The sequence below is a fragment of the Elephas maximus genome, chromosome 4 (assembly GCF_024166365.1).
Source record: "Elephas maximus indicus isolate mEleMax1 chromosome 4, mEleMax1 primary haplotype, whole genome shotgun sequence".
In the NCBI taxonomy this organism is placed as follows: Eukaryota; Metazoa; Chordata; class Mammalia; order Proboscidea; family Elephantidae; genus Elephas; species Elephas maximus.
In genome coordinates this window covers 175,008,322-175,035,405 of record NC_064822.1, presented here as the reverse complement: position 1 = coordinate 175,035,405, position 27,084 = coordinate 175,008,322, and the positions used below count along the sequence as shown (strand labels likewise).

Below are 27,084 nucleotides of genomic sequence, written 5' to 3'. Positions count from 1 at the left end.
CGCGCCACCATCACCACTCTGTTTAATTCTAGAACATTTTATCACCCCAAAAAGAAACCTCATATCCATTAGCACTTGCTCCCCATTCTCTCCTCCATTTCCTGGCAACTACTAATCTGCTTTCTGACTTTATAGATTTGCCTGTTCTGAACATTTCATGTTAATGGAATCATACAGTGTGTGGCCTTTTGTGTCTGGCGTCTTTCACTTCAGCATAATATCTTCAAGGTTCATCCATGTTGCAGCAGGTGTCAGTACTGCATTCCTTTTTATGGCTGAATAATATTCCGTTGCATGCATGTACCACGTTTTGTTTATCCATCTGTCAGTTGATGGACATTTAAGTTGTTTGCACTTTTTGGCTATTATGAATAATCTGCTATGAACATCTGTGTACGAGTTTTTATATGAATATATGTTTTAAGCTTGCTTACATGTATATATGCCTAGGGATGGAATTACTCTGTTTAACTTTTTGAGGAACTGCCAGGCTGTTTTCCAAAGTGTCTGCACCATGTTACATTTCCACCAGCAGTGTATGAGGGTGCCAGTTTCCAGTATCCTTAACAACTCTTATTATTTTCTAGTTTTTGTTTTTTATAGTCATCCTAGTGGTTGTGAAATGGTATCTCATTGTGGTTTTGATTTGCATTTCCCTAATTACTAATGATGATGAGCATCTTTTCATGTGTTTTTTGGCTATTTGAATATCTTTTTTGGATATTCAGATCATTTCTAAATGTTTATGCAGTATTATTTTGTTCCCTGGACCAGTGGCTGGGGCAATTTTAAAGGCAGGACCTGGAGTTGCAGGCAGTGTAATGGCTCCAAACCACCCTCACAACAGTTTGGTGTGGATCCCGCAAAAAGAGGCACTAAAATCCAGGCTGATCAGTCCAAAGCTTTTAATCAGGAGATACTTAATGCTCAGAGAACAGCACCGTGAAGCTTGTGACAAACAGCAAAGCACCAAGAATCACCTGGGTTATGTCTCTGGGGTCTTTGTGCTCGTAGTTTATATATACCCTAAAAGTGAGTGCTGACAAAAAAAGAAAGTACTGTGACTACGTGCAGGGGGACTTAAAACTAGTTGGGTCCTTAGAAACAGAGTGTTTTCTCTTGATTAATGCATGTGGATGTACCTCCCTTTAAAGGTAGTTAACCTACAGCTGCCAGCTTCCAGGTAGAGGAGCATCTGTTCAGTGTAACTGAATAAGTATGTGGCAGGGTTACTGCTGTGTCAGCTACTCTGGTGTACTCCCAGAGTCCTTTGCGGGCAGGATCCATGTTGGCTGTGTCTAAGCCCTTTGCAGTCCACCTCTTTCTGTCAGTTTTTATAATCTCACATGCCCACTGCTTTCACTAGAGTCTCTAAGGAAAGCCTGGAGTGCACCTACCCAGACAAATTGGGGCGGGGGGTGGGGGGGCAGCCAGGGCCAGAGGTTAGTGCCACGTAGCCATTACGTCCTGACTTATCCAGGATATTTCTGGTCAGCAGCTCCAATTGATAGCAAATTATTTGGTGGTTTGCAAGTGAGTGGTGCGTTTACACCAATGTCATGATATTTTTCCCATATAAGGTGTATTGCCAAGCTCTCTGTCTTTCATACAGTTATTTGGTTCCCAGCACTCCTCAGTGTTATATAACATACCAGCTACTAGTATGTTAACCACATGAATCTACCCCATAGTTGCCAATAATCACCCATTGTCAGGTTACGTTGTTGGGCTTTTTTTTCAAATTTGCCTCCCTAACTTGTTGTAAGGCCAGACTAGAGGAGATTATCCTGTCCCTGGGAAGGGCACATCTACTCCCTCTGCACTTGCAGTATATATAGTGATATTGTGGTACTTAATGTGCTGTTTGTAATTTTGTGTTCAGCTGTCTAAGAGCATCCTGCAGTCCAGCCTTGGCCCTTTGACGGGGAGGTCCACCAGGAGGAGCCTCCTTGGCTGCTAAGAAGGACTAATAAAGGCAGTCCAACAATCAGACTGATGTGCTATCTTGGCAGTGTGGCGTGCCCAGGACAACATGTTTGCCGGTGCCTTAAACAGAATTAGTGGGGGCATAGAGGGGCACAGAGGAGAAAAAGGTTGATCAAGCTTTCAGGGGAAAAAATGCTTACTAGGCATATGTATAGGACAGTCATTATTTTCTTTTAACATATAACTTGTATTAACTCCTCCTGCCAAAACTTTGGCAGCTTGTGGGGTCTTTCTCGGCTGGGTATACCACACCTTGTGCCCAAGGGGGTTTCTTTTTGTAGTAATTAACAGGTGAGGTAGGCTGTGCACTCGTCTCAAACTCAGTGCCACTGAGGAACATAGGTTGAAGGCCAGAGAGGGAAATGCTGCCTTACGGGCAGTAAGAGTCCCACTCTCATTTGGTACTTGCCACTGGATACCCTAATCTACCTTCATCTGTCTGGGATTTATGTTGGTATCCTGAGTGATAGGATTCATTTTGTGGAGTCCAGTTTTGGAATGAATGTGGGTGGCAGGGTCTTCCATAGCCTAATACAGGTAGTCCCTGACTTATGAGTTGTGATGAACCATACTTACGACTGCCTGTCTGTTTTGGTACGTCTTATTGTTAGTAATACATACTATATACAACATTGCGGTGCGTAATTTGCTGATGTTATCTCTCTCAGATGTTCACTTGATGATGTTCAGTGCTATGCTTTATAAAGATACTGATAATAAAAGGCAATAATAATGAAAACTGAAAAAAATGAGGTATTCAGCTTATGTCAGAACTGACTTACGACTGAGTCGGCAGAACAGAACCGTGTCACAAGTCGGGGGCTACCTGTAGACTGGCCTGGGTGTGGCTCTACACTTAGTTGCTCATTCAGAGATCATCCTCCCATGGTGGGAACTTGATTTAGAGCTTTCAGGGTTTCCAGGGCCACTACTGGCCAGGGGCTCCAGGAGTGTAGACCCTTTAGGGCTTTAATTTGTTTCTTGAGGAGGCCATTTTTCCTTTTGATTAACCTTGCCCCTTGGCTATAGGGCAGGTGAAAAGGCCATTATTGGCTAAGAGCTCCAGTAAAATGAGACCCTTGGTCACTATTAATCTCTTTAGTCTTGTCATACATTGCAGTTAAATTTTTTAGGGCCTGAAATGGTAGTGGCTTGATTTGTCCTTGTTCTCGTAAAAGCTTGTAGAAGTCCCCTACATAAGTATCTGTACAGGTAAGGGCAAATTGATATCCTTTGCTCTTGGTAGCGGTTTTGTGTAATCTATTTGCCACATTTGCAGAGGGCCGTCTACTTTAATACGGCCCTATGGTCCTTAAATTGAGAAGGGCATTCAGGGCAGCAGATGGGACCTAACTCAATAGTGAGTGCGATGTCCCCTTTGGTAACAAGTCCTGCCTGTTGTGCAATCTTCAGGTGGTTGGGACGGCTCAGTGCCCTCCGTTTTCATGTATTCATATGGCTATCAGTAGGGGAGAGGGCTCTTAAACCTGCTAGGGTATCTGCTTCTATATCGCCTATGGGGGAGTTGGTGGTATGTGCCAGGACATGGTACCCAGTTACTTCTAGACCCAGGTGGTTATAACTTGTTCCAGATATCTCACTGCAACTCTTGCTCCCATCAAGGCCTTTTATTAACTTCGAAATTATCCTTTTTCCATTGTGATATCCACAATGTGAGGCCCTTTATTCTGCCCAGGGGTCTGTACAAATAGTCAACAGGTGCAGTTTCTGAGTGATCATTCCCCAGACTGTGCATAATTCTGCCCATTGACTGTGCCCGGTACTCATTTCAGTCCATATGATGCCTGTTTCTTTGGCTGGATGGCTGTTGCACAGCATGTGGGCAGCTGGCCGGCACTAGAACTGTCTTGTCTACCATGCATCTTCTGGCAGAGGTGGGTTTTCCTCACTGAAACCCATTTAGGGCATTCAAGGGGTATTAGCAGTTGTCCTGCTAAACTGGCCTAAGTATTCATGTAGTTCCTTGGATAGGACACTAGGGGGCAACTTAAACCTGTTGCCATCGAGTCAATTCCGACCCAGTGACCCTATAGGACAGAGTAGAACTGCCCCATAGGTTTTCCAGGGAGCGTCTGGTGGGTTTGAACTCCCAACCTTTTGGTTAGCAGCCTGGCTCTTAATCACTGTGCCACCAGGGCTCCATGCCATCTTACTAAGGTGTTATTCTATGCCACAGCCAACCTAGGCGTTGTGAAGAGGCCATCTACCCACCCAGTGATAGGGTAGGCTGTTTTTTATTGTGGCTTTTTTTAGAAAGGACCTGTGTTTGTAATAAGTATTACACACAGCTAGGAATTTTTTTTTTTTTTATTAATGCTTAGCATGTTTCAGCATCCTTGAAGAGCTGGGACCAACAGCCAATTGGCTACCTCTGTTTTTGTGTTGCCATAGGACCTATCTCATGCCGTCCTCTGTAACTGACAGCTAGTTCAACGGGCACGTCAGCCTCTGTGGTTTCTAACACTTGAGCCTGCTGCACTAATGCTTTAGCCTGGGTGAAAGCACTCTCCCGTGAAGTTCCCCAGTCCCAGGTGGCTCCACTTTTTATTAACCTATTTTTTTTTTTTATAGAGGTCAGAGACACTGTTCTAGGCGAGGAATGGAAGCTCTCCAGTTACCTAGCAGCCCGTGAAAGCTTGCACTTCTTTAACTGCTTATGGGCACAGAAAGGCAGTGATTTTGACCACTGACAGCAACACTAGAGTCTTACCTAACTACTAGATGACTTCCAGAAATCCAGCTGTTCAACCAGGCCCCTACATCTTTTGGGGATTTATAGCCCATTCTAGCTGATGAATACATTCCACCACTTCGTTGTTTGTGGTCTGTAAAAGACTAAGGTTAGTAGAGGTTTATATAACATTTACGTAGTGCGCAAGGTATACGTCTCCTGGCAAGGGAATTGTGGCCAGGTCTTGAGCCACCAACCCATGGCAGATAGTAGGGCTGTGTAAATAATGCTGGGGAAGCACCTGAAAGGTCCATTGTTGCCCTTTGCAGGTGAAGGCAAATATATCTTGAGCATCTGGGCTTAAAGGAACACTAAAGAAAGCTTTGGCCAAATCTAGTACAGTGTGGTATTCTCCAGAGTACATGGTTAACTGTTCCAGTATCATGGCGGTATTGGGAACTGCTGCATGTATGGGGGGGTGGGAATCACCTTATTCTTGGTAATCCACAGTCATGTGCCATGTGCCATTGGGCTTGTGGACAGGCCATAGTGGACTATTGGATGGCCTTTGTGCCCACCTGAGTATTTGTACTTTTTAAAAATTCAGCAGCAGCTTGAGAAATTCCTTCATTCCACCCCCCCCCCCCCCCCGCCGCCCGCCCCGCAGCAGTCAATATTGTTGGCTATTTACTATTCTCTGGGATTTAGATAACAAAAGCAATTCCCATTTAGCCCAACCTTGTAGAATCAGCTTTATAGTTCTCACTAGTAGGTTAAATTCTCCTACTGAGTTTTTAAAGAAGTCCCCAGCATTGTGTCAGTTTTTAAAATATTTTCAGGAATAGGGGACATATAAACCCCAAAATTCGAATAATGTGTCTTACCAATTTGCATAATGATCTTAGTCTTTTTTACTGGGATAGCTGCTCCTCCACATCCATGTATATATGGTATAAAAAAAAAAGACAAAAACAAAACCCATTGCCATCAAGTCGATGCCAACTCGTAATGACCCGTTTTCTGGTTTCCACAAGACTGCATTGTAGTTTGGATTGTTATTGTTGTTAGGTACCGTCAAGTTGGTGCTGACTCATAGCAGCCCTATGGACAACAGAGTGAAACACTACCCAGTCTTGCACCATCCTCAGAATCGTTATTATGCTTGAGCCCATCGTTGCAGCCACTGTGTCAATCCATATCATTGAGGGTCTTCCTCTTTTTCTCTGACCCTCTGCTTTACCAAGCATAATGTCCTTCTCCAGGGTCTGATCCCTCCTGACAATGTGTCCAAAGTATATGAGACATAGTCTTGCCATCCTTGCTTCTAAGGAGCATTCTGGTTGTACTTTTTCCAAAACAGATTAGTTCGTTCTGTTGGCAGTCCTCGGTATATTCAGTATTCTTCTCCAACACCACGACTGAAAGGTGTGAATTCTTCGGTCTTTATTTATCATCCAGCTTTCACGTGCATAGGAGGTGATTGAAAACACCTTGGCTTGGATCAGGTATACCTTAGTCTTCAAGGTGACATCTTTGCTTTTCAACAGTTTAAAGAGGTCTTCTGCAGCCAATTTGTGCAATGCAATGTGTCTTTTAATTTCTTGACTTCCGTTTCCGTGGGTGTTGATTGTGGATCCAAGTAAGATGAAATCCTTGAAAACTTCAGTCTTTTCTCCATTTATCGTGCTTATCGGTCCAGTTGTGAGGATTTTTGTTTTTTGTGTAAGTGTAATTCATACTGAAAGCTGTGGTCTTTGATCTTCATTACTAAGTGCTTCAAGTCCTCTTCACTTTCAGCAAGCAAGACTGTGTCATCTGCCTAGTGCAGGTTGTTCATGAGTCTTCCTTCAATGCTGATGCCCTGTTCTTCTTAATATAGTCCAGCTTTGTGGATTATTTGCTCATCATACAGATTGAATAGGTTTCATGAAAGGATACAGCCCTGATGCATACCTTTCCTGACTTTAAACCACTCAGTATTCCCTTGTTCTGTTCAAATGACTGCCTCTTGATCTGTGTACAGGTGCCTCATGAGCACAATTAAGTGTTCTGGAATTCCCATTCTTCTCAATGTTTTCCATAATTTGTTATGATCCACACAGTTGAATGCCTTTGCATAATTAATAAAACACAGGTAAACATCTTTCTGGTATTCTCTGCTTTCAGCCAGAATCCATCTGACATCAGCAATGACATCTGTGGTTCCGTGTCCTCTTCTGAATCCAGCTTAAATTTCTGGCAGTTCCCTGTTGATACACTGCTGCAGCTGCTTTTGAATTATCTTCAGCAAAGTTTTACTTGTGTGTGATATTAATGATATTCAGTAATTTCTGCATTCGGTGGGAACACCTTTCTTGGGAATAGGGATAAATACGGATCTCTTCCAGTCAGCCAGGTAGCTGTCTTCCAGATTTCTTGGCATGGATGTGGGAGTACTTCTAGCGCTGCATCCATTTCTTGAAACATGTCAATTGGTATTTGGTCAGTTCCTGGAGCCTTGTTTTTCACCAGTGTCTTCCCTGCAGCTTGGACTTCTTCCTCAGCACCACTGGCTCCTGATCATGTGGTGTACCCCCTGAAATGGTTGAACGTTGACCAGTTCTTCTTGGTGTAGTGACTCTGTGTATTCCTTCTATCTTCTTTTGATGCTTCCTGAGTCATTTAGTATTTCCCCTGTAGAAACCTTCAGTATTGCAACTCGAGGCTTGAATTTTTTCTTCAGTTCTTTCTGCTTGAGAAATGGAGAGCGTGTTTTTCCCTCTTGGTTTTCCATCCCAAGACAAAAGGTCCTAAAAGCCAGTGTGATCAGTCTAAAATTTTATTTATTTTACATTATCTTTTAAAAAAAAAAAAAAATCTTATTGTGCTTCAGGTGAAGGTTTTACCTAGCAGATTAGTTTTACCATGAATATTTCATATATACATTGTTCCATGACATTGATTGCAATCTCTACAACGTGCCAGTGCTCTGCCCATTTCCTCCCCAGGTTTCCTGTTTCCATTTACCTGATTTCCTTGTCCCTCCCTGCTTTCTCATCTTTGCTTTTGAGCAAATGCTGCCCTTTTGGTGCTGTATACTTGCTCATTCTAAAGAGCACATTCCTTATGGATGTTATTGTTTAGTTTATAGGCCAGACTATTAACTGATTGAGAGGTGGCCTCTGGGAGTGTCTTCAGTTTCTAATTAGAAGATTGTCTTAGGGCAGTAGTCTTGGGGGTTCCTTCAGTGTCCATCAGACCAGCAAGTCTGGTCTTTTTTTTTATGAATTTGAGTTTTGTTCTACATTTTTCACCCATGCTAACCGGGACCTTCTATTGCGATCCAGGTCAGAGTGTTGGTAGTGGTAGCTGGTCCCCATCTAGTTCTTCTGGTCCCATGTTAGAGGAGGCCGTGGTTCATGTGGGCCATTAGTTCCTTAGTCCAAAGCTTTTAATCAGGAGAAACTTACACACAGAGAGTAACGCTAGTGACAGACAATGAAGCACCAAGAGTCACCTAGGTTATGTCTGTGTGGGGTTTTTGTGCTCATAGCTTTATATACTCTAAGAGTGAGTGGAGACCAAAAGGGAAAGAAATGTGACTACCTGCAGGGGGTACTTAAAACTATTTGGGTCCTTAGAAACAGTTCTAAGGAATATCCTTTCTACTGATTAGTGGATGTGGATTTGCCTTCTTTTAAGGTAGTTAATCTATAGCTGCTATAGCTTCCGGGTGGGCGAGCATCTGTTTAGCATAACTGTATAACTATGTGATGGAGTAATTGCCTGGTCAACTAATGTGGTTTACTCCCAGAGTCTTTGCGGGCAGGATCCATGTTGGCTGTGTCTAAGCTGTTAGTTAACAGGTTATGAAATCAGAATCTCGCATATTTGGAGGTGAGCCCCTTTTTAAAAGCATTGGAGAGCCAATTTTCATCAAGCGTAGGGGAGCTCTAATCTGATATTTCAAATAATTTTTAATCAAGTGGTAGTTAAAGAAGTAATACATTATTATTGCTGGTTTGCTTAAATATGAGAGCTTAACGATATTTAATGCCATTTAAGTGTAGAGATTTCTAATGGATTGCTTATGGAAAAAAACACTTAGATGTCTATGGTTCTAAGGTTTCTATAGTACAACTATGTTGTGAATGGATTTGTAAAATTTGAATACAGTCAGTGACTAATAGGGTTATGACTACTTAAAAGAAAGGGAAAATATAAAAGCACAAGAGAAGATCGATGGGGAAGGGCACTTGAGCTTGTGGAAGTGAAGTTACAGTAAGCAGAGAGAGCACTCTCTAAAGGCAGCATCCTCCCTGACCATGCAAAAGAAAGACCATATGAGCAGTAAGAAGAAATTAAGTGTTTTAAACAAGTATGTCTGCAAGCGAAACCCTGGTGGCTTAGTGGTTAAGAGCTATGGCTGCTAACCAAAGGGTCAGCAGTTCGAATCCACCAGGCACTCCTTGGAAACTCTGTGGGGCAGTTCTACTCTGTCCGATAGGGTCTCTCTGAATCAGAATTGACTCGACGGCAACGGGATTGGGTTTTTTGGTTTGTATGTCTGCAAGAATGTAATTCCACCTGCCCTCCAAAAGAGCACGTTGCAGATTTTTTTTGTCTTAAGAACCTGTCATTAAAACCTGGTGAACCGGTTGTTTAAAGTGGAGCAGAAGGTGACAGCGGTGCAGCTGGCTCTGACTCTGTTATCCTGTAATGTCCTCTGTGTTTTGACTCTGCGTGACTAACAGCATTTCAACTCAGCTTCCTGTTAAAAAAAAAAAAAAAAATTTTTTTTTTTTTTCCCGTTACAGCTCATTAGAATTTCAGCCTTTTGGACTTTAAGGCATCATATCTAAAGGTATTACTTGTCTAGTTATTGTAAGAAAAAATGTACTTAACTGAAGATGTACCATTGTTTTTTGATCAGTCTCCCTTTTTGCACTGAACAAGAAACTTACTCTGTTGAAGCAAAAAAAAAAAAAAAAAAAAAAAAATCAGATTTTGTTGAAGTCAGAGAGGGATGATTGGATATATATATTTTTAGCGTAAGAAAGTGGTTCTTTGGTCGGAGTATTTCTATCAGAGCTTTGCTTTTTACTGATTAGTGATGAGCATTTAAATTTAAAAAACAGGTGGTAATTTACCCAGCTTGCTATAAACCCATTTGTGTCTCTCACATTTCCTTTCCACAGGGTGTACTCTCTGTGACAGAGCCTATCCCTCAGACTGCCCCGATCATGGACCAGTGACTTTTGTTCCTGACACTCCAATAGAGAGCAGAGCAAGGCTTTCTCTGCCAAAGCAGCTTGTTCTCCGCCAGTCAATTGTGGGAGCTGAAGTTGGTAAGAACCTTAGAATTGTAAAACCCCACCAAATTTCTTCTTCCTTTGTAGGGTAGAGTTTTAAAAGTGGATGTGTGTAATTTTGTGCTTATGTAGTTGATGAAAAAAAATTATCGTTTAAGATTTATCCTTTTAGGGAATATTTGTATTATCCGGTGATGATGGCAATAAATCAAGTTGAAAACTTTATTGGGAAGCCTCCCCTTTCTTAGAATCAGAAGTGAATAGAGGAGAGAATACTGGCCTGAATCTTTGAAGCAGAACCGTGCTCTAACCATTATCATGGTAAAACACTCCTTGAAGCTTAAGTTTCTTTTATTGAAACATGGAAAATGCACCACTGATGATTTTTAATCACAAGAGATAGTGAGATTGAATGTTTGTAAATTGCCTAACACCTTTTAGGAAAAAGGAGTAAGGAATTTAGACTGCCGAAGTACACTTACCCCTATTTAAATTCAGTATGGCTTCTGAATTACTGTTTCAATTCTTTGGAAATATGAAACTAGGTTCATTTTTCTTTCAGCTGTTGCTTAGGCATGAGTCATTTGAAAGCACTAAACAGCTTAGATAATACAGAGTAGTGGTTTAAGCACAAAAGGTTTTAGAAGTTTGATTTATTTTGTAGTAATTGCTTTATATTTTTATAACAAAATAATGTTCTCTCCAGTGTAGGGATATTGATATTGCTTCTTACTCTGCATTTCTTCTGAACCCCACTTAATCTGTTCATCACATTTTACATATTTACAGCATAGGACACCTAAGACTTAATCAGCTCTTGGAGTGCTGGAATATCACTTGTTCTTAGGTTCACTGAAAATAGAATTCTTTGCATGAGTTAAGCACCTCTTTCTTCTATATCCTGTTGGTTGAGTAAACCATTGACTGTGTGTTTAATGTCCTTCCACTGATAGGTGTATGGACAGGAGAAACCATTCCTGTGCGGACTTGCTTCGGGCCTTTAATTGGTCAGCAGAGTCACTCCATGGAAGTAGCAGATTGGACAGACAAGGCAGTTAACCATATCTGGAAGGTCAGTGTTTATGAAACTTTACTGTGACTTTGGCTGTTTTTATTATGATGATGTAGTTAAAAGTAAAGTATAAGTCAGAATTATTTAGGACTCATATAGTACCATTCAGCCATCAGCCATTTATATCATACTGCATCCTTACTATTATTCTTGGTGGGCAAGTTATAATACACAGTGAAACACTGGTTATTGGATGTAGAGGACAAACCGTTTTCATCTCCATTTTGTGAGATAACCCAGTGATTCTGCATTTTAATTACTTGTGGAAGCCAAGGCTGTGAACTTTGTTTATATGAGAGCCTTTTTTTGTAATGAATTGAACCATTCCTCAAATATTTAGCTTGGGAAACAGTTTTAGGATTCTCTCTCTGGTTTTCTAATGGTTGTTGTTGTTAGGTACCATTGAGTCAGTTCTGGCTCATGGTGACCATATATATACAACAGAAAGAAATACTGCCTGTTCCTGCACCATCCTTACAATCATTGCTATGTTTGAACCCATTGTTGCAGTCACTGTGTCAATCCATCTCTTTGAGGGTCTTCCTTTTTTTCACTGACCCTCTACCTTACCAAGGATGATGTCCCTCTCCAGAGACTGGTTCCTCCTGATAACATGTCCAAAGCATGTGAGATGAAGCCTCCCCATCCTCGCTTCTAAGGAGTGTTCTGGCTATACTTCTTCCAAGACGAATTGTTCATTCTTCTGGCCGTCCACGGTATATTTGATATTCTTGTCTGACACCACAATTCAAAGGCGTCAGTTCTTCTTCAGCCTGCCTTATTCATTGTACAGCATTTGCATGCATGTGAGGCAGTTGAAAATACCATGCCTTGAGCAGACACACCTTCGTCCTCAAAGTGACATCTTTGCTTTTCAACACTTTAAAGAGGCCTTTTGCAGCAGATTTGCCCAATGCAATATGTCGTTTGATTTCTTGTCTGCAGCTTCCATAGGCATTGATTGTGGAGCCAAGTAAAATGAAATCCATGACGACTTCAGTCTTTTCTCCATTTATCATAATGTTGTGATTGGTTCAGTCGTGAGGATTTTTGGTTTCTTTATGTTGATGTGTAATCCATACCGAAGGCTGTAGTCTTTGATTTTCATCAGTAGTGCTTCAAGATCTCTTCACTTTGAGCAAGCAAGGTTGTGTCATCTGCATATTGCAAGTTGTTAATGAGTCTTCCTCCAGTCCTGATGCCCCATTCTTCATGTAGTCCAGCTTCTCAGATTATTTGCTCAGCATGCAGGTTGAATAAGTATGGTGAAACTGTACAACTCTGATGCACACCTTTTCTGATTTTAAACCACGCAGTAGTCCCCTGTTCAGTTCGAACAACTGTCTTTTGGTCTGTGTACAGGTTCCTCACGAGCATGATTAAGTGTTCTGGAATTCCCATTCTTCTTAATGGTATCCACAATTTGTTATGATCCACACAGTCCAATGCCTTAGCATAGTCAATAAAACACGGGTAAACATCTCTCTGGTATTCTCTGCTTTCAGCTGAGACCCATCTGACATCAGCAATGATATCCCTCATTCCACATCTTCTTCTGAATAGCTTGAATTTCTGACAGTTTCCTATCTATGTACTGTTGCAACCATCTTTGAATTATCTTCAGCAAAATTTTACTTGTGTGTGCTATCAGTGACATTGTTTGATAATTTCCACATTCTGTTGGATCACCCTTCCTTGGAATGAGCACAAATATGGATCTTTTCCAGTTGGTTGGCCAGGTAGCTGTCTTCCAAATTTCTTGTCACAGATGAGCGAGCATCTCCAATGCTGCATCTGTTTGTTGAAGCATCTCAATGGGTATTCCTTCAATTCCTGGAGACTTATTTTTCACCAATGCCTTTAGTGCATCTTGGACATCTTCCTTCAATACCATCGGTTCTTGATCATATGCTACCTCCTGAAATGGTTGAACATTGACCAATTCTTTTTGGTATAGTGACTTCATGTATTTCTTCCATCTTCTTTTGGTACTTCCTGTGTTGTTAAATATTGTGCCTGTAAAACAAACAACCCATTGCTGTCAAGTTGATTCTGACTCACAGGGATCCTATAGGACAGAGTAGAACTGCCCCATAAGGGTTTCCAAGGAGCACCTGGTGGATTTGAACTGCTGACCTTTTGGTTAGCAGCTGTAGCTCTTAACCACTACGCCACCAAGGTAGAACCTTTCAAAATTTCAACTTGAGGCTTGAATTTTTTCTTTACTTCTTTTAGCTTGAGAAATGTCAAGTGTGATTTTTTTTCTCCCTTTTGGTTTTCTAACTCCAGATCTTTGCACATTTCATTATAATACTTTGTTTTGTCTTCTCAAGCTGCCCTTTGAGATCTTCTGCTCACCTCTTTAACTTCATCATTTCTTCCTTTCCCTTGAGCTTTTCTACGTTCAAGAGCAAGTTTCAGAGTCTCTTCTGACATCCACTCTGGTCTTTTCTTTGTTTACTGTTTTTTTCAACGGCCTTTTGCTTTCTTGATGTGTAATGTCTTTGATATCATCCCACAACTTGACTAGTCTTCAGTCATTAGTGTTCAGTGCATCCAATCTATTCTGGAGATGGTCTCTAAATTCAGGTGGGATATACTTGAGGCCATATTTTGGCTGTCGTGGACTTGTTTTAATCTTCGTCCCCTTCAACTTGAATTTTCTAATGGAAGGGTCTAGAAATGTAAGGATTTGACATAAACCGCTATTCCTATAATTTCTTTACATAGAATCTAGTCAGTGGATTGAGAATGATACATGCATACTTGAATCAAAGAGAAAGTAGGTCTTGGGACGATAAGGTGCCAGTGGTATTAGGGAGTTAATTTTGGTATCCAGAATAGAACACAGAAGAATGTTAGGTCCAGTTGGAAAAATAAATAGAAGGGATGATCCTCTGTTCTTAATATTCAATCGGCCTTTCATTGCCTACCATGTGATAGGTGATGAAGAGAAGTAGAATGCTCCTTTCTCTTTTCCAGTCTAGCCAAAATGTGAAAAGTCACTACACTAACTGTAGGACTCTACTGGTCTGTGTTGTTTTGCTGGAAATAGGGGTACAGGTGAAATGACAACCATGTTGAGAAGGCAACCATATATTTATTTACACATTGATAAGCCAGTGTGATACATACTGCCAAATAAATGAGGTGATTGCTAGATTAAATTTAGTAGCAGTGTTTATCACTTGTCGGTTTGTTTGACATCTGTGTTTGCCTTCTCTGGCAGATATACCACAATGGTGTTCTAGAGTTCTGCATCATTACAACTGACGAAAATGAATGTAACTGGATGATGTTTGTACGCAAAGCCAGGTAAGAGTAGTCTTGATCTAAGGAAAGTAGTTATCATTTAGATGTTTTTCAACAGGAAGCTTTGTATAAAATAGGGAAAAAGAGTAGAAGACCACAATCATGCTGATGCCTGGAAATACTTAAGGCCTAAGGCTTTTTGCCTTGCAGGAGAAAAGACCTGGTGATCTGCTTCAGTAACTATTTCAACCCCAAAACCCATTGCTGGCGAGTCAATTCCAACTCATAGCGACCCTATAGGACAGTGTAGAACTGCGCCATAACATTCCCTAGGCTGTAATCTTTACGGAAGTAGACTGCCACATCTTTCCCCGAGGAGTAGCTGGTGTGTTTGAATCACTGACCTTTCAGTTAGCATTCAGCAGCCAAATGCTTAACCACTGCACCACCAGGGCACTTTCTGTAAAGATTACAGCCTAGGAAACCTTCCAGGTCAGTTGTACTGCATCCTATAAGGCTGTTGTGAGTTGAAATCGAACTTGATGGCACACACAACAACAAGGCTTTTTCAATTTCGTCACTTCAATAGGGGTTGACTAATGTTGATTGCAAATGAAAACACAAAAAACTGCCTTTCTTTAAGAACAATTTATTCAACTTTACAGTAAGGAATGATACCGTCATCACTGAACTTATAAATGGATGCCTTCTGTTTATATTGGCTATTAGTCAATCTCTCAGGCTGTTGTTAGAGCTAAGTCTCGTTCAGCTGTCTGTCTCTATGTCTTTGTCATAGTGAACGTTTTTAATTGTTTTTTTTTTTAAAGATAATTTACTTAATATTGCTTCTGGTAACAGACTATTGTTTCTGACTATTAAGGGCAACCAACTGATGTGCTGAAGTCAGACTTCTGTTTCTGTACAAGTCCCTCCGCATATATAGGGTAACAGAAGTGATCCTGAGAAAATAGTTATATCTAAGGTTTCAGATAGGATGTTACTCTTTTAGGAGATATGATGTGTTTAGGATGCATTTCAAAATTAATATGCTTGATCTATTAAATGTGATAACTTAGGAACCGGGAGGAGCAGAATTTGGTGGCTTATCCCCATGATGGAAAAATCTACTTTTGCACCTCCCAAGATATCCCTCCTGAAAACGAACTGCTTTTTTATTATAGCCGGGATTACGCTCAGCAGATTGGTAAGCTAATAAGAGTTGTTTGTCATGAATCTAGCGTAGTAAAAGCACCAGAAATAAATTTCAGGTAATGATTTGCATGTCGTATGAAGCAAAATCACAGCCTTCTCTGCATATATAAAAGCAGGAGATCGCTCCTGTGTTGCAGGTGTGACGGTCTGCGACGTTCTGCATGACCTAAATGTTAGTCACCAAGCAGTGCTCTTATGAAATGAACTTCCATGTTAGGACTTTGATATGGGTAATTTGAAGTTCCTGAGGCTATTTTTTGAGTCCTTACCACTGAGTTTTAAGTTCCTGAAGGAAAGGAAAAGCCCCTTGAATTTATTTAACCTACGTAGGTTTCCACTTTTCACTATATCATGATGACAAGTGATGTTTAAGAGTTTGTGGGCTACGGAATCTAAAGGGTTTTGCCTAGGAAAAATGCCTTATAATTCAGTATTTACAGAGTCCTTCCTGTGCTCCTGGCACTATTCTCGATTCTGGTGATAGAGAATTGAAGACATTTCAATTTTACAGGTAGTGGGCAAGCTGGAAATTTTGATAAAAATGAGAATTGCAAACAACAATTACTAATATTAAGAAAAAGTTTTCAAATGTAAGTATCTGGAGACACTGAGTCATCTTTTTCTTCTTAAGGTGTTCCTGAACACCCAGATGTGCATCTCTGTAATTGTGGCAAGGAGTGCAATTCCTATACAGAGTTCAAAGCCCATCTGACCAGCCATATTCATAACCATCTTCCTAGCCAGGGCCACAGTAGCAGCCATGGGCCAAGCCACAGCAAAGAAAGGAAATGGAAGTGCTCGATGTGCCCCCAAGCTTTTATCTCTCCTTCCAAACTTCATGTCCACTTTATGGGTCACATGGGCATGAAGCCCCACAAGTGTGATTTCTGTAGTAAGGCTTTTAGTGATCCCAGCAACCTGCGGACCCACCTCAAGATACATACAGGTAAGCTATATTGGACCTGGAATTTTTGCAACAAACAGAAATTGTGGTAGTAAAAGGCTTTTGAGAGATAAAGTACTGCAGGTAGAAATGAGACGAGGATGCCACAGAATGAGTCCAGCTGGTTGTCAGGTGGGGACCTCGGTGGGTGGTAGAACCTTGGAATAACTGGTTCTTCAGAAGGTGTAATTAAGATGCCCGCCTTCTGAGATACCCTCACTATAGTCTGAAGGTCCTTGGGAAAATGCAGTTACTGATCAGGAAGTCGAACAGTGTGTTGGAGCTTGGAGCAAAGGGAATTCTGTAGAAGCAGCCTGAGCCTCCCAGTAGCGCCTACCCTTGGTCACCAGCCATAATCAGCTTCTTCCCTTGGAATATCATTCCAGTAAATGCTGCCAGATTTTGGGTTTTGAGCTTCCATTTTCTAAACTCCGTGCAAACCATCTCCTTTCTTTTAGCACTTTTTTCATACAAATGACAAAGTAATTGATGACATTTTAGCATTCTTGTTGGGTTATTTGTTCTCCAGATTTTCAAAAGAAGGGTTCAAATGTTAATTAAGCTCAAATGTCAACTTCTCAGAAAGACCTTCTCTAGTCTCCCTTTCTAAAGATCTCCCCTGTTCTAGTCATTCCTTCTCTTATTCCTCTATTTTATTTATTTTCATTACAGCACTTACCACATTCTGAAGTTAACATATTTATCTGTTTGCATGTTTATTGCCTGTCCACCTTCACTAGAATATAGAGCAAGGACTTTGTCTTATTCATCACTCCATCCTCCAGCATCTGGAATGGTGCTTGTCACATACTAGGCCCTCAGTAAACATAGGTTGAATGAATGAATGTTTGCAAATGTGAATGGTTTTATCTTCCATTCAAGCCTCCTTAAAAAAAACACCCTACATACTTGAATCAGTTCAATTTGTTGAGTGTTTACTGTGTAGCAGGCTTCATGCTGGACATTGGGGATATAAAGAAGAATAAGGTGTAGTCTCTGCCCCTGAGGAGCTTGGGGGCAACTAAGATACTCCCAGATCATCTCTTGTCATCCATTCAGGTGGACTACTTTACTGGTGGTTGATTGCCAGTATGTGTTGACTTTTACTAGGTTCACTTAGATTTACAGGGCTGAGCAAACTATTACCTGTTTTTATAAATAGAGTTTTATTGGAACACAGCCACACCCATTTGTTTACATATTGTTTATGGCTGCCTTTGCATTAAAACTGAGTAGTTGCAACAGAGGCAGTTTGGCCCACAAAGCCTAAGATACTATCTGGCCTGTAAGAAAAGGTTTGTTGACCCTTGACTTAGAATGATCTTATCTTTGAGTTGTTAGAAGTTGATTTCATCCCTGGCTTATGAGATCATGTTACTTGTTAGAGAGAAACTATAAAATACAGCTTGCCACCGCCACATACCCACATGTGTGCTTTATAGTCTTGAAAATGCTAGTGATTGCTTTATTCATGGTGTGATAACTTGGGTTAATGTGCAGGTCAGAAGAACTATAGATGTACTTTGTGTGACAAGTCTTTCACCCAGAAGGCTCACTTGGAGTCCCACATGGTTATCCACACGGGTGAGAAGAATCTCAAGTGTGATTACTGTGACAAGCTGTTTATGCGGAGGCAGGACCTCAAGCAGCACGTGCTCATCCATACACAGTAAGTTACCCTGCAGTTGAGATGGCCCTCAGGTGGTAAGCCATGAGGTGACTGCGGCCAAGCTGGCCACCTCGAGGGCTTGACAGTGCTCGGTCATCGTCTGCATCCTGCCCTGGTACCATGTGGGTGCTTCCTGTGCTCCTTGTAGCCAATCAAAGGCCACAAAACGTAGTTTTATCTCCGAAGGTTTAGCTTGTTTGCTCTTTTTCTTATTTTGCACTTCTGTTCTCTGGATCTGCTTTTATTCCTATTTTCAGAGCAGCCTCATTCATTTATTAATTTAACAGATATCTTTTAAGGACCTCCTCAGTGTCCAGGATTGCATGAGGTAGTGGAAATACAGAGGTGAAAGACACAATCCCTGTGTTTAAAGAGCTCAAAGTCCAAATGTTTATTATACTGTGTTGCAGCTGTTAGAGTAAGCATTGGATGCTGAAAGACCACAGAAGAGGGCACCTAACCCAGCCTGAGGTGATGCTGGAAAGATTTTCTGGTTGTTTGAGCTGAGCCTTAGAGAGGTCGATTAGGATTATTCAGAGAGGCTAAGGAGGGTAAGGAATGGGGATGCTCTTCCACACAGAAGGAATGGCATGTGTAGAAATACAGATGCAAAGAGGAGTATGGAATGCAAGTGTTTCTTTATAGTTAGAACGCAGTGTGCTTGTGAGAGAGTGATGAAGGGGCAGCAGCCACATCGTGAAGAGCCTTACATCCTGCTAAGAAAATTGAAATTCATTCTGAAAATGCTGGGGAGCCACTGAAGGATTCTAAGGAAAGGAAGGTCATAGTGAGGTGTCCGTTTTATAGGGATTGCTCTTGCAGAAGGACGGGATGACTGGAGGAGGAGAAGGCAGGTATTGAGAGACTGATGAGGAATTTCTTGGATCTTTCCATGTGTAATTCCAAGTGTAGGCAAGCTAGAGAGAAGAGAGCAGATTTTGTGGGCCTCAGCTTTTAGCAAGTGTTAGAAAAGGGTGGATACATTGTTACTGGCTTATATTGTGGAGATTCTCTTTAGAAATCCATATTGGAAACTTTCTAGTCTTACAGAGCTTGGATAAACACTTGGCTTTGATAGTCGGTCTCTTGGCTGATTCCTAATGACAATTCCTGAAACGCTAAAATAGCCAAAGAATCTGGAGTCACATTCCTAACTCTCCAAATTGGCCTTTTAAACAAAGTCCTCATTAGTTTTATTATTACAGTGAAATTTTAGAAGACTAGACAACCAATTATCAAATGGTTACATAGAATTGTACAGTATTACAGCTGAAAGAAATCTCTAGGATCATCTATTCTAGCTGTTTGTTATAATCACCTGAGGAACATGAAAAACAAAAATGGTGATAGGGCCCGATCCCCAGGGATTCTGATTTATTTGGTCAGGGTTAGAGCTGCAGCCTTAATACTTTTAAAAAGCTCCCCAAGTTACTCTGGTTGCCAGCCAGGCGTGAGAACTACTGATTTAGTCCAAATGAAAGACTGGTTTCTACAATATCTCTGGCAAATGGTTCCATTGTTTCTTCTGGAATTGGTGTAGAGGAAAATTTTGCTTGAATCAAGCTGAATTCAGCCTCTCTCCATTAATTCCATATCTGCCCTCTGGAATGATATAGTTAATATTTCTTTAAATTGACAATCTTTCATTTATGATCACTCTCACATTCCTACCAAATCCCCTTTTCATCAGGCCAAATGTTCACAGTTTCTGTAACTTTTCCTCATATCACATGGTTTCAAATTTGGTACTCAGAAGTAGTATTCCAGATATGATCTGTTCAGTATATGTTGTTGTGTGCTGTTGAGTCAATTCCAACTCCTAGCAACCCTATGGAACAGAGTAGAACTGCCCCGTAGGGTTTCTTAGGCTGTAATCTTTACAGGAGCACATTACTAGGTCTTATCTCCCCAGGTGGTGCTGGTGGGTTCCAACCACTGACACTTTGGTTAGCAGCTGAGCGCTTAACCATTGTGCTGTCACTGACTCTTGTTCAATATATGGTGAAGTAGAGTTATTATTTTCCTTGACCTTGATTGTTTATTCCTTCAAGAGATGCCTGAGTTTGCACTTGCTTTTTTGTAACCACTTCACAGCATAACGTGAGGTAAATTATTTTGAGATTAGTTATGTAACTGTTTCTTTACATTTGGGTTTAGAGTTGGCTCTATCAGGTATTGACCACTAATATTTAGTTCTCTCCAGAAATCTGCATCTAGACTTTTTGTCGGAATAAGAAAGTAAAATAAGTGTCTTTGCCAAACTCCCATGAGAGAGAAAGAAATTTTTGGACTGTTAAAACTTAAAGCTGGTGTAAGTCATTCATATAAGAAACACTGTTTACTCAATATATTTTTGAATGAGACTTTAGGCTCCCTATGGAGATTATTAGCAAAATTTTCATATGTTTATATTTTTACTTTTGGGCATTTCAAAGTGGTTATAGTAGTATTGGGATTCTGTTTATGATCTTAGAAAAGAAAACAGCTGCAGCCCCAGAGCCAAATCTACAAGGAGTTTCTTTCCCACAGTGTTCCCTTGAGATTATAAGAGTTGTGGCAGAAACTGCCTTTGCCCTTGCTCTAGGAAAGAGAAACCTGAGAGGAGGAGCAGTGACGCTTACTCCTATACCTGTATGTTGTTCTACACATGTATGAGCTTCTGTAGGGTAGGTACCTAGCAGTAGTATATACTCCACAGTTGCCTGGCTTTACATTCGTCTTTATGATTTATATCTCCAGCCTCAGTTGTCTAACTGCTCTGATGCTTTGGATGTCCACCAGGTGTCTTAGTTACCTAGTGCTGCTATAACAGAAATAGCACAAGTGGATGGCTTTAACAAAGAGTTTATTTTCTCACAGTAGAGTGGGCCAAAAGTCCAAATACAGGGTGTCAGCTCCAGGGGAAAGCTTTCTGTCTCTGTCAGCCTTCTCATCAGTGTTCCCCTGGACTAGGAGCTTCTTCACATAGGGACCTTGGGCCCAAAGGACGCGCTCTACTCCAGCTCTGCTCTCTTGGTACTATGAGGTCCCCTGTCTATCTGCTTGCTTCTGTCTTTATATCTCAAGAGATTGCCTCAAGTCACAATCTAATCCTGTTGGTTGAGTTCTGCCTCACTAAAGAGCTGCCACCTATCCTCCCTCATTAACATCATAGAGGCAGGATTTACAACATACAGGAAAATCACGCAATACCAGGAATCATGGCCCAGCGCAACCAATAACACACATTTTTTAGGGGACATAATTCAATCTATGGAAACCCTGGTGGCATTGCAGCTGAGCGCTACGGCTGCTGACGAAAGGGTCAGCAGTTCGAATCTGCCAGGCGCTCCTTGGAAACTCTATGGGGCAGTTCTACTCTGTCCCATAGGGTTGCTATGAGTCAGAATTGACTTGACGGCAATGGGTTTGGTTTTTTTGTTTTGTTTAGTTTGTTTAATTCAATCGATGACACCAGGCAACTCAGACCTAACATGTCCAAACCTCAGCTTTTAGTATCACACCCACAAGCATGACTTTACCCCAGGGTTCACCAGCTCATTAAATGGCACCATCATTAACCGCAGGTGGCTTAGGCCAAAAACCTTGGTGTTATCCTTAACTCAGCCTTTCGTTCTTTCTTCTAACACTTAGTCTAAGTCACCAGCATCTCTTGTATGGACTGCGTCAGTAGTCTCTCAGCTGACTTTCCTGCTACTGCTCTCATTTCTCCTCACCCGTTTCTCAGCACAGATACACAAACCCAGGTGCTCCATACAAACACACTGTATCCTATCCATAGTGGCCAGAGTGATCCGTTTAAAATATAAGTGGGAGTCTGCCTGTCTCCACTCTCAATTCTTCAGTGGCTTTCCACCAAACTTGGATTAAAAGCCTAAAACCTTATCATGGCCTAGAAATTCCTTTATGATGTGGTGGTGATACTTGGCTACCTCTCCCACTAGTCTTGATACCACTTTTTCTTCAGATTCTGCTTTAGCCACACCGGCCCACCCCTTGTTACTTCTTGAACTTATTAAAAATACTCCCAGTCTCAAGGCCTTTTCACTGTATTGCCTCCGCCTAGAAACATACAGTGAAACCCACAAAAGCCAGAACCTGTGCAAGGAGGAAGCCTGTCAAAGAAGGGAATACTCAGATATTTTCCACTAAAACGAGCAATAGAAGAGTGGTAAGACAGCGCCCTGTCAAAGGCAGAAAACTTGCTAGACCCAGAAAGTAAGGCAGTTCTGGCAGATTTCCAGAACTGCCTTATTTTCTGGGTCTTGCAGATTTCACTAAATTAGGCACACAGTAAACGTGTGTTGAATGGGCATGTAAAACCACTGGACTAGAAGAGAAGAGGTAAGACTTCTCATATGGGCTTTGTTTTGGCCTTGGGCAGCTTACTTAGTTTTCATGCACGTAACATTTCCCATCTGCAAAATTCAAAGGTTGTTTAGGTGGATGGTCTTTAAACTGCTCCAGAGAACTCCAAGAGTTCCACAGAATTCACCAGGGCCATCTCCCACTAGGAGAGGGTGACTGGAATGGCAACTACAGAGGCCAGGCTTCAGCACTGCCCACCCCAACCCTACCACTCCTTTGAGCATTTCAAGGCCACATATTGGGCTTCAGTTAAGACAGGGTTCAGCTGCTCAAAAAGACAAGTTAAAAAATTCCTGGCCTCCAAGGTTCTTTTCAGCTCTAAAACGTCTAGGCCAGCATTACTCAAACCTTAACACTGTTGACATTTTGAGCCAGATAATTCTGTGTTGTGAGGGCTGCCCTGTGCATTATAGTCTGCTTAGTAGGATCTCTGGGCTCTACCTGGTAGATGCCATAATCCCTCCCCTGACCCCAGTTCTGACAATCAAAAATGCTCCAGACATTGCCGAATGTCCCCAGGAGGACGAAATCATCCCTGGTTGAGAAAGGGGAAAGAAACGTGGCAATTTTATAAAAGTAGCAATCAGGGAGATAACAAATTAAAACTATGGTGAGATACCATTTTGTACGGGCCAGTTGGCAAAAATTTTCAAACTTTTATCTTCTAATTGTTGGCGAAAATGTAGGGCGATAGAAACTCTCGAATGGCTGCTGATAGACATGTACATTGGTACACCTACCTTGGAAAATAGTTTGCCTTATCTGGTAAAGTTGAAGGTGTGCCTATCCTTGACCCAAATACGCTGCTCCTGCGAATATACCCTAGAGGAGCTCATACAGGTGCAGACCAACGTACAAGTCTAGAAATGTTCAATAGCAGCCTTGCCTGTGGTAGCAAAACATTGGAAACCACCCCAAAATCCATGAGCAATAGACAAGTCCAGTGCCACAGGTAAATTGTGGTATATTTATAAATAGTGTACAGCAATGAAAGGAAACAAACTACTAATAACTCCAGCAACTTGAATGAATTTTACAGACATCATATGGAATGAAGGCAGGTAGAAAAGAAATACATAACAATATGATCCCATTTACATAGGATTCCAGAACAGGCAAAGTAATGCCCTAAAGGTATGCATCCATAGTGAAACTACCAAGAAAATCAAGAAAACTGTTACAATAGAAGTCAAGTTAGTGGATGCTTTTGGCAAAGAGGAAGGGATTTCTGGGGTGCAGGAAATGCTCTGTTCCTTGACCTAGGTGGTGATACCCCAAGTTATACCCCCAAATCAAATGTTCTTTCTTATGTTTCCTTTAGAGAACGCCAGATCAAGTGTCCCAAGTGCGGTAAGCTATTCTTGAGGACGAATCACTTAAAGAAGCATCTCAATTCTCACGAAGGAAAACGGGATTATGTCTGTGAAAAATGTACAAAGGCTTATCTAACCAAATACCATCTCACCCGCCACCTGAAAACCTGCAAAGGGCCCACCTCCAGCTCATCAGCACAGGAAGAGGAAGAGGAGGATGACTCAGAGGAGGAAGAATTAGTTGACTCTGTGGGGGCAGAAGACTGTAGGCTTAGCAATGCTGTGTAGTCAACAGATAAGCCTCTCTCTGTACATAAATAGAAGAAAAAGCAGCAAACTATTTTGGATGCAAATTGAAAAACATAGATAACCAGTTCTCCACTACAACGGTTTTTATATAAAATGGTTTCTGATTTCCTTTCAGCCAACATCAAAATAGACTGATGAATGGGAATGAATAAAGCACTTATAGAAGAGTGTTCTAATGAAAGCATCCCAGAGCAGTTAAAACATGCAGTGTAAGCTTCTTACTTCGACTGCAGACAACAAGTGCAGCACCTGCCTTAACCTCGCCTGGCCCACTGAGCTTGGCTTACGGTTCATGCCAATCACCAAAACTCACTCTTGGGTGTTTTGGGGTACATTTTGTTTTCCAGATCTTCAGTAGGCACCTAGAAGGCAAATAAAAAAGGAGCTTCCAGGCAGTAGGCAATGATGGAGAGAAGAAAAGGAGAGACACCTGGGCCACTGTCCAGGAAACTAGCTTTGCCAGGAAGCTAAGGTGAATCACCTGGTTATTGTTACTGAAAAATCTTTCTAGGTTTAGACATGTCTCTCACTGTCTCCAGTAAATTCCCAGCCACTCAAATGAAGGAGACTGGAGCTGTAGAGAGCCAAAGTAATGCATGCTGGATTATCTCCTGATGACAAATATGTGTGAACTCACCTGACAAGTGGTACCTCAGCCCGTGGAAGGGAAGGAAGGGAATGTTCTAATGTTCATATTTGGCTCAGTCTGTGAAATGTATCAAGACGCCATTCACCGTTGAAATGACACTCACGTTCAAAGCAACAAATGACTCTAAATGCATTGGTGCATTTGCAAATTTATGTCCCCCAGGTATCCCTGGGGTGGGGGACCTCGCTGGTTAAGCATGATGGATGCCAGATGACCTGGAAGGTAAAGAAGGCTTAATGGTCACCACGTTGGCCTGTTTTCAGGGTTGCAATCTAGTTAATTTATCCATTTACCTGGTCTCTGTCTCACGTGCATACCTGGCTTTCAGCAAGAAGCTGACACATCCTTACGTTGACAGGGTTGCTAGAATGTGCTCTCTCGCTCTAAGGCACAACCTTTGGGTTGTAGTAGAGAGGACTTTGCCGGAAGGTTTTGCTGCTAATGTATTTATGGAATGAATGTATTTCATTCAAATCTGTATTCCTTTAGGAAGGATTAAAATAAAAACTTTTTTAAAACATAGAATTCCTCTTGTAATCTTGTTTTGTGAAAGAAGCTGAATGAGTCTTTAGTAGAAAATCAGGTACAATTTGAATTTTTGTAAGGTTAGAAGGGAAAAAGCATTCCCTAAGTATTACAGCTTTCAGATTATATTCTATTGTGTCTGTGCATCTAACAGAGCTCAGACAAACATGCCTCCTGTGTTTTCAGCTGTCCTTTCCTGCCCTCTTCCTCCCTGAGCTAGTGCCTTTTCTCTGCCGCCTCCGTGAAGAACTGTGGCACGTCTACAGTTGAGCAGGAGTGAGGCATTGGGGGTGGTTAGGGTGGCAGCTGAAGCTGAGTCATGAAGCCTCAGTCAGGACAGCTCTGAGAGACCTGGGACAGCTCCAGGTCAGACTTTTGCCAAAGGCCAGCTCTGTTCCCAGGAACCCACTGCTCTTGGAACCTTCTTCCCTTTACTTCAGCAGCACGTGCTGGATTAAATTCCTTCATCTCCCTGCACTGGTTGAAATGCAGCCCAAGATAGTTAAGCCTAATGTCAAAAAAAAAAAAGGAAACTGGGAAATAGTTTCAGTGAGAATGTAGCTGTTATTATTTACAAGTGTTTCTCATTTTTTTCATCTCAGACTACAATGACATGTTTTTAAGTCATTCTCACAAGACGAGTAAATTAAGAACTGCCCTTTCAACAAGGTTTTATGCTGAGCCTTCCCTGCCTGTTGCAGGCAACCTTATCTATTGCTCTCTTGGTATCAGTCTGTTGGGTAAATAACCACAATGAGAGGCAGGCTATGAGTGTGGGCTCTGGAGCCCTGAGAATTTTCTCTCGTCTCAGCTACGTGATGGTTTTGTAACCTTGATCAAGTTACACAGCTTCTCTATGCCTCTATTTACTTAGCTGTAAATAGAGGGCACCTATTAGAGTTCCCACTTCATAATGGTCTTTGGTTATTAAGTGATTTAATCCATGTGCATGGTTTTTACGCGATGCTTGACACATAGTAATACTGTTAGCTAACATTGTTCAGTTTCATGTTAGCCCAGGGTACACCTCTGTCCCCCGCCCCCCCCAAAAAAAATGGGTATAAGTGATTGAAGAGCAAGTTCCAGAGTCTCTTCTGATGTCCATTTTGGTCTTTTCTTTCTTTCCTGTCTTTTCAATGACCTCTTGCTTTCTTCATATATGATGTCCTTGATGCCATTCCGCAACTCGTCTGGTCTTCGGTCATTAGTGTTCAACGCATCAAATCTATTTTTGAGATGGTCTCCAAGTTCAGGTGCAGTATACTCAAGGTCGTATTTTGGTGTCATGGACTTGTTTGAATTTTCTTCAGCTTGAACTTAAACTTGCATGTGAGCAATTGATGATCCATTCCGCAGTTGGCCCCTGGTCTTGTTCTGACTGATACTGAGCTTTTCTATCGTCTCTTTCCATAGATGTAGTTGATTTGATTCCAGTGTTTTCCATCCGGTGAGGTCCATGTGTATAGTCACTGTTTATATTTATTAAAAAGATATTTGCAATAAATAAGTTGTTAGTCTTGCAAAAATTATATCATGCGATTTCTGGCATCATTTCTGTCACCAAGGGCATATTTTCTAACTACAGATCCTTCTTTGTTTCCAACTTTTGCATCCCAATCACTAATAATTATCAATGCATCTTGATTGCATATTTAATCGATTTTAGACTGCAAAACTTAGTGAAAATCTCCCGTTTCCTCATCTTTGGCATTAGTGGTTGGTGTGTAAATTTGAATAATAGTAATATTAACTGGCCTTCCTTGTAGGCATATGGATATTATCCTATCACTGGCAGCTTTGTAC

The 27,084-nt window shown here is 41.4% G+C and overlaps 1 protein-coding gene across 1 annotated transcript in view; it reads left to right on the top strand.

The window, feature by feature from the left end:
• PRDM4 (PR/SET domain 4) overlaps positions 1-25,291 on the top strand; it is a 37,401-nt gene extending 12,110 nt beyond the window's left edge. The window contains exons 6-12 of the mRNA XM_049884273.1: positions 9,856-10,005; positions 10,923-11,041; positions 14,271-14,356; positions 15,370-15,497; positions 16,137-16,451; positions 17,949-18,117; positions 23,807-25,291. Of these exons, the coding sequence (XP_049740230.1) occupies positions 9,856-10,005; positions 10,923-11,041; positions 14,271-14,356; positions 15,370-15,497; positions 16,137-16,451; positions 17,949-18,117; positions 23,807-24,086 (1,247 nt within the window). The 3' untranslated portion in view covers positions 24,087-25,291. The remainder of the gene's footprint in view (positions 1-9,855; positions 10,006-10,922; positions 11,042-14,270; positions 14,357-15,369; positions 15,498-16,136; positions 16,452-17,948; positions 18,118-23,806) is intronic.
• Positions 25,292-27,084: the final 1,793 nt, after the last annotated feature.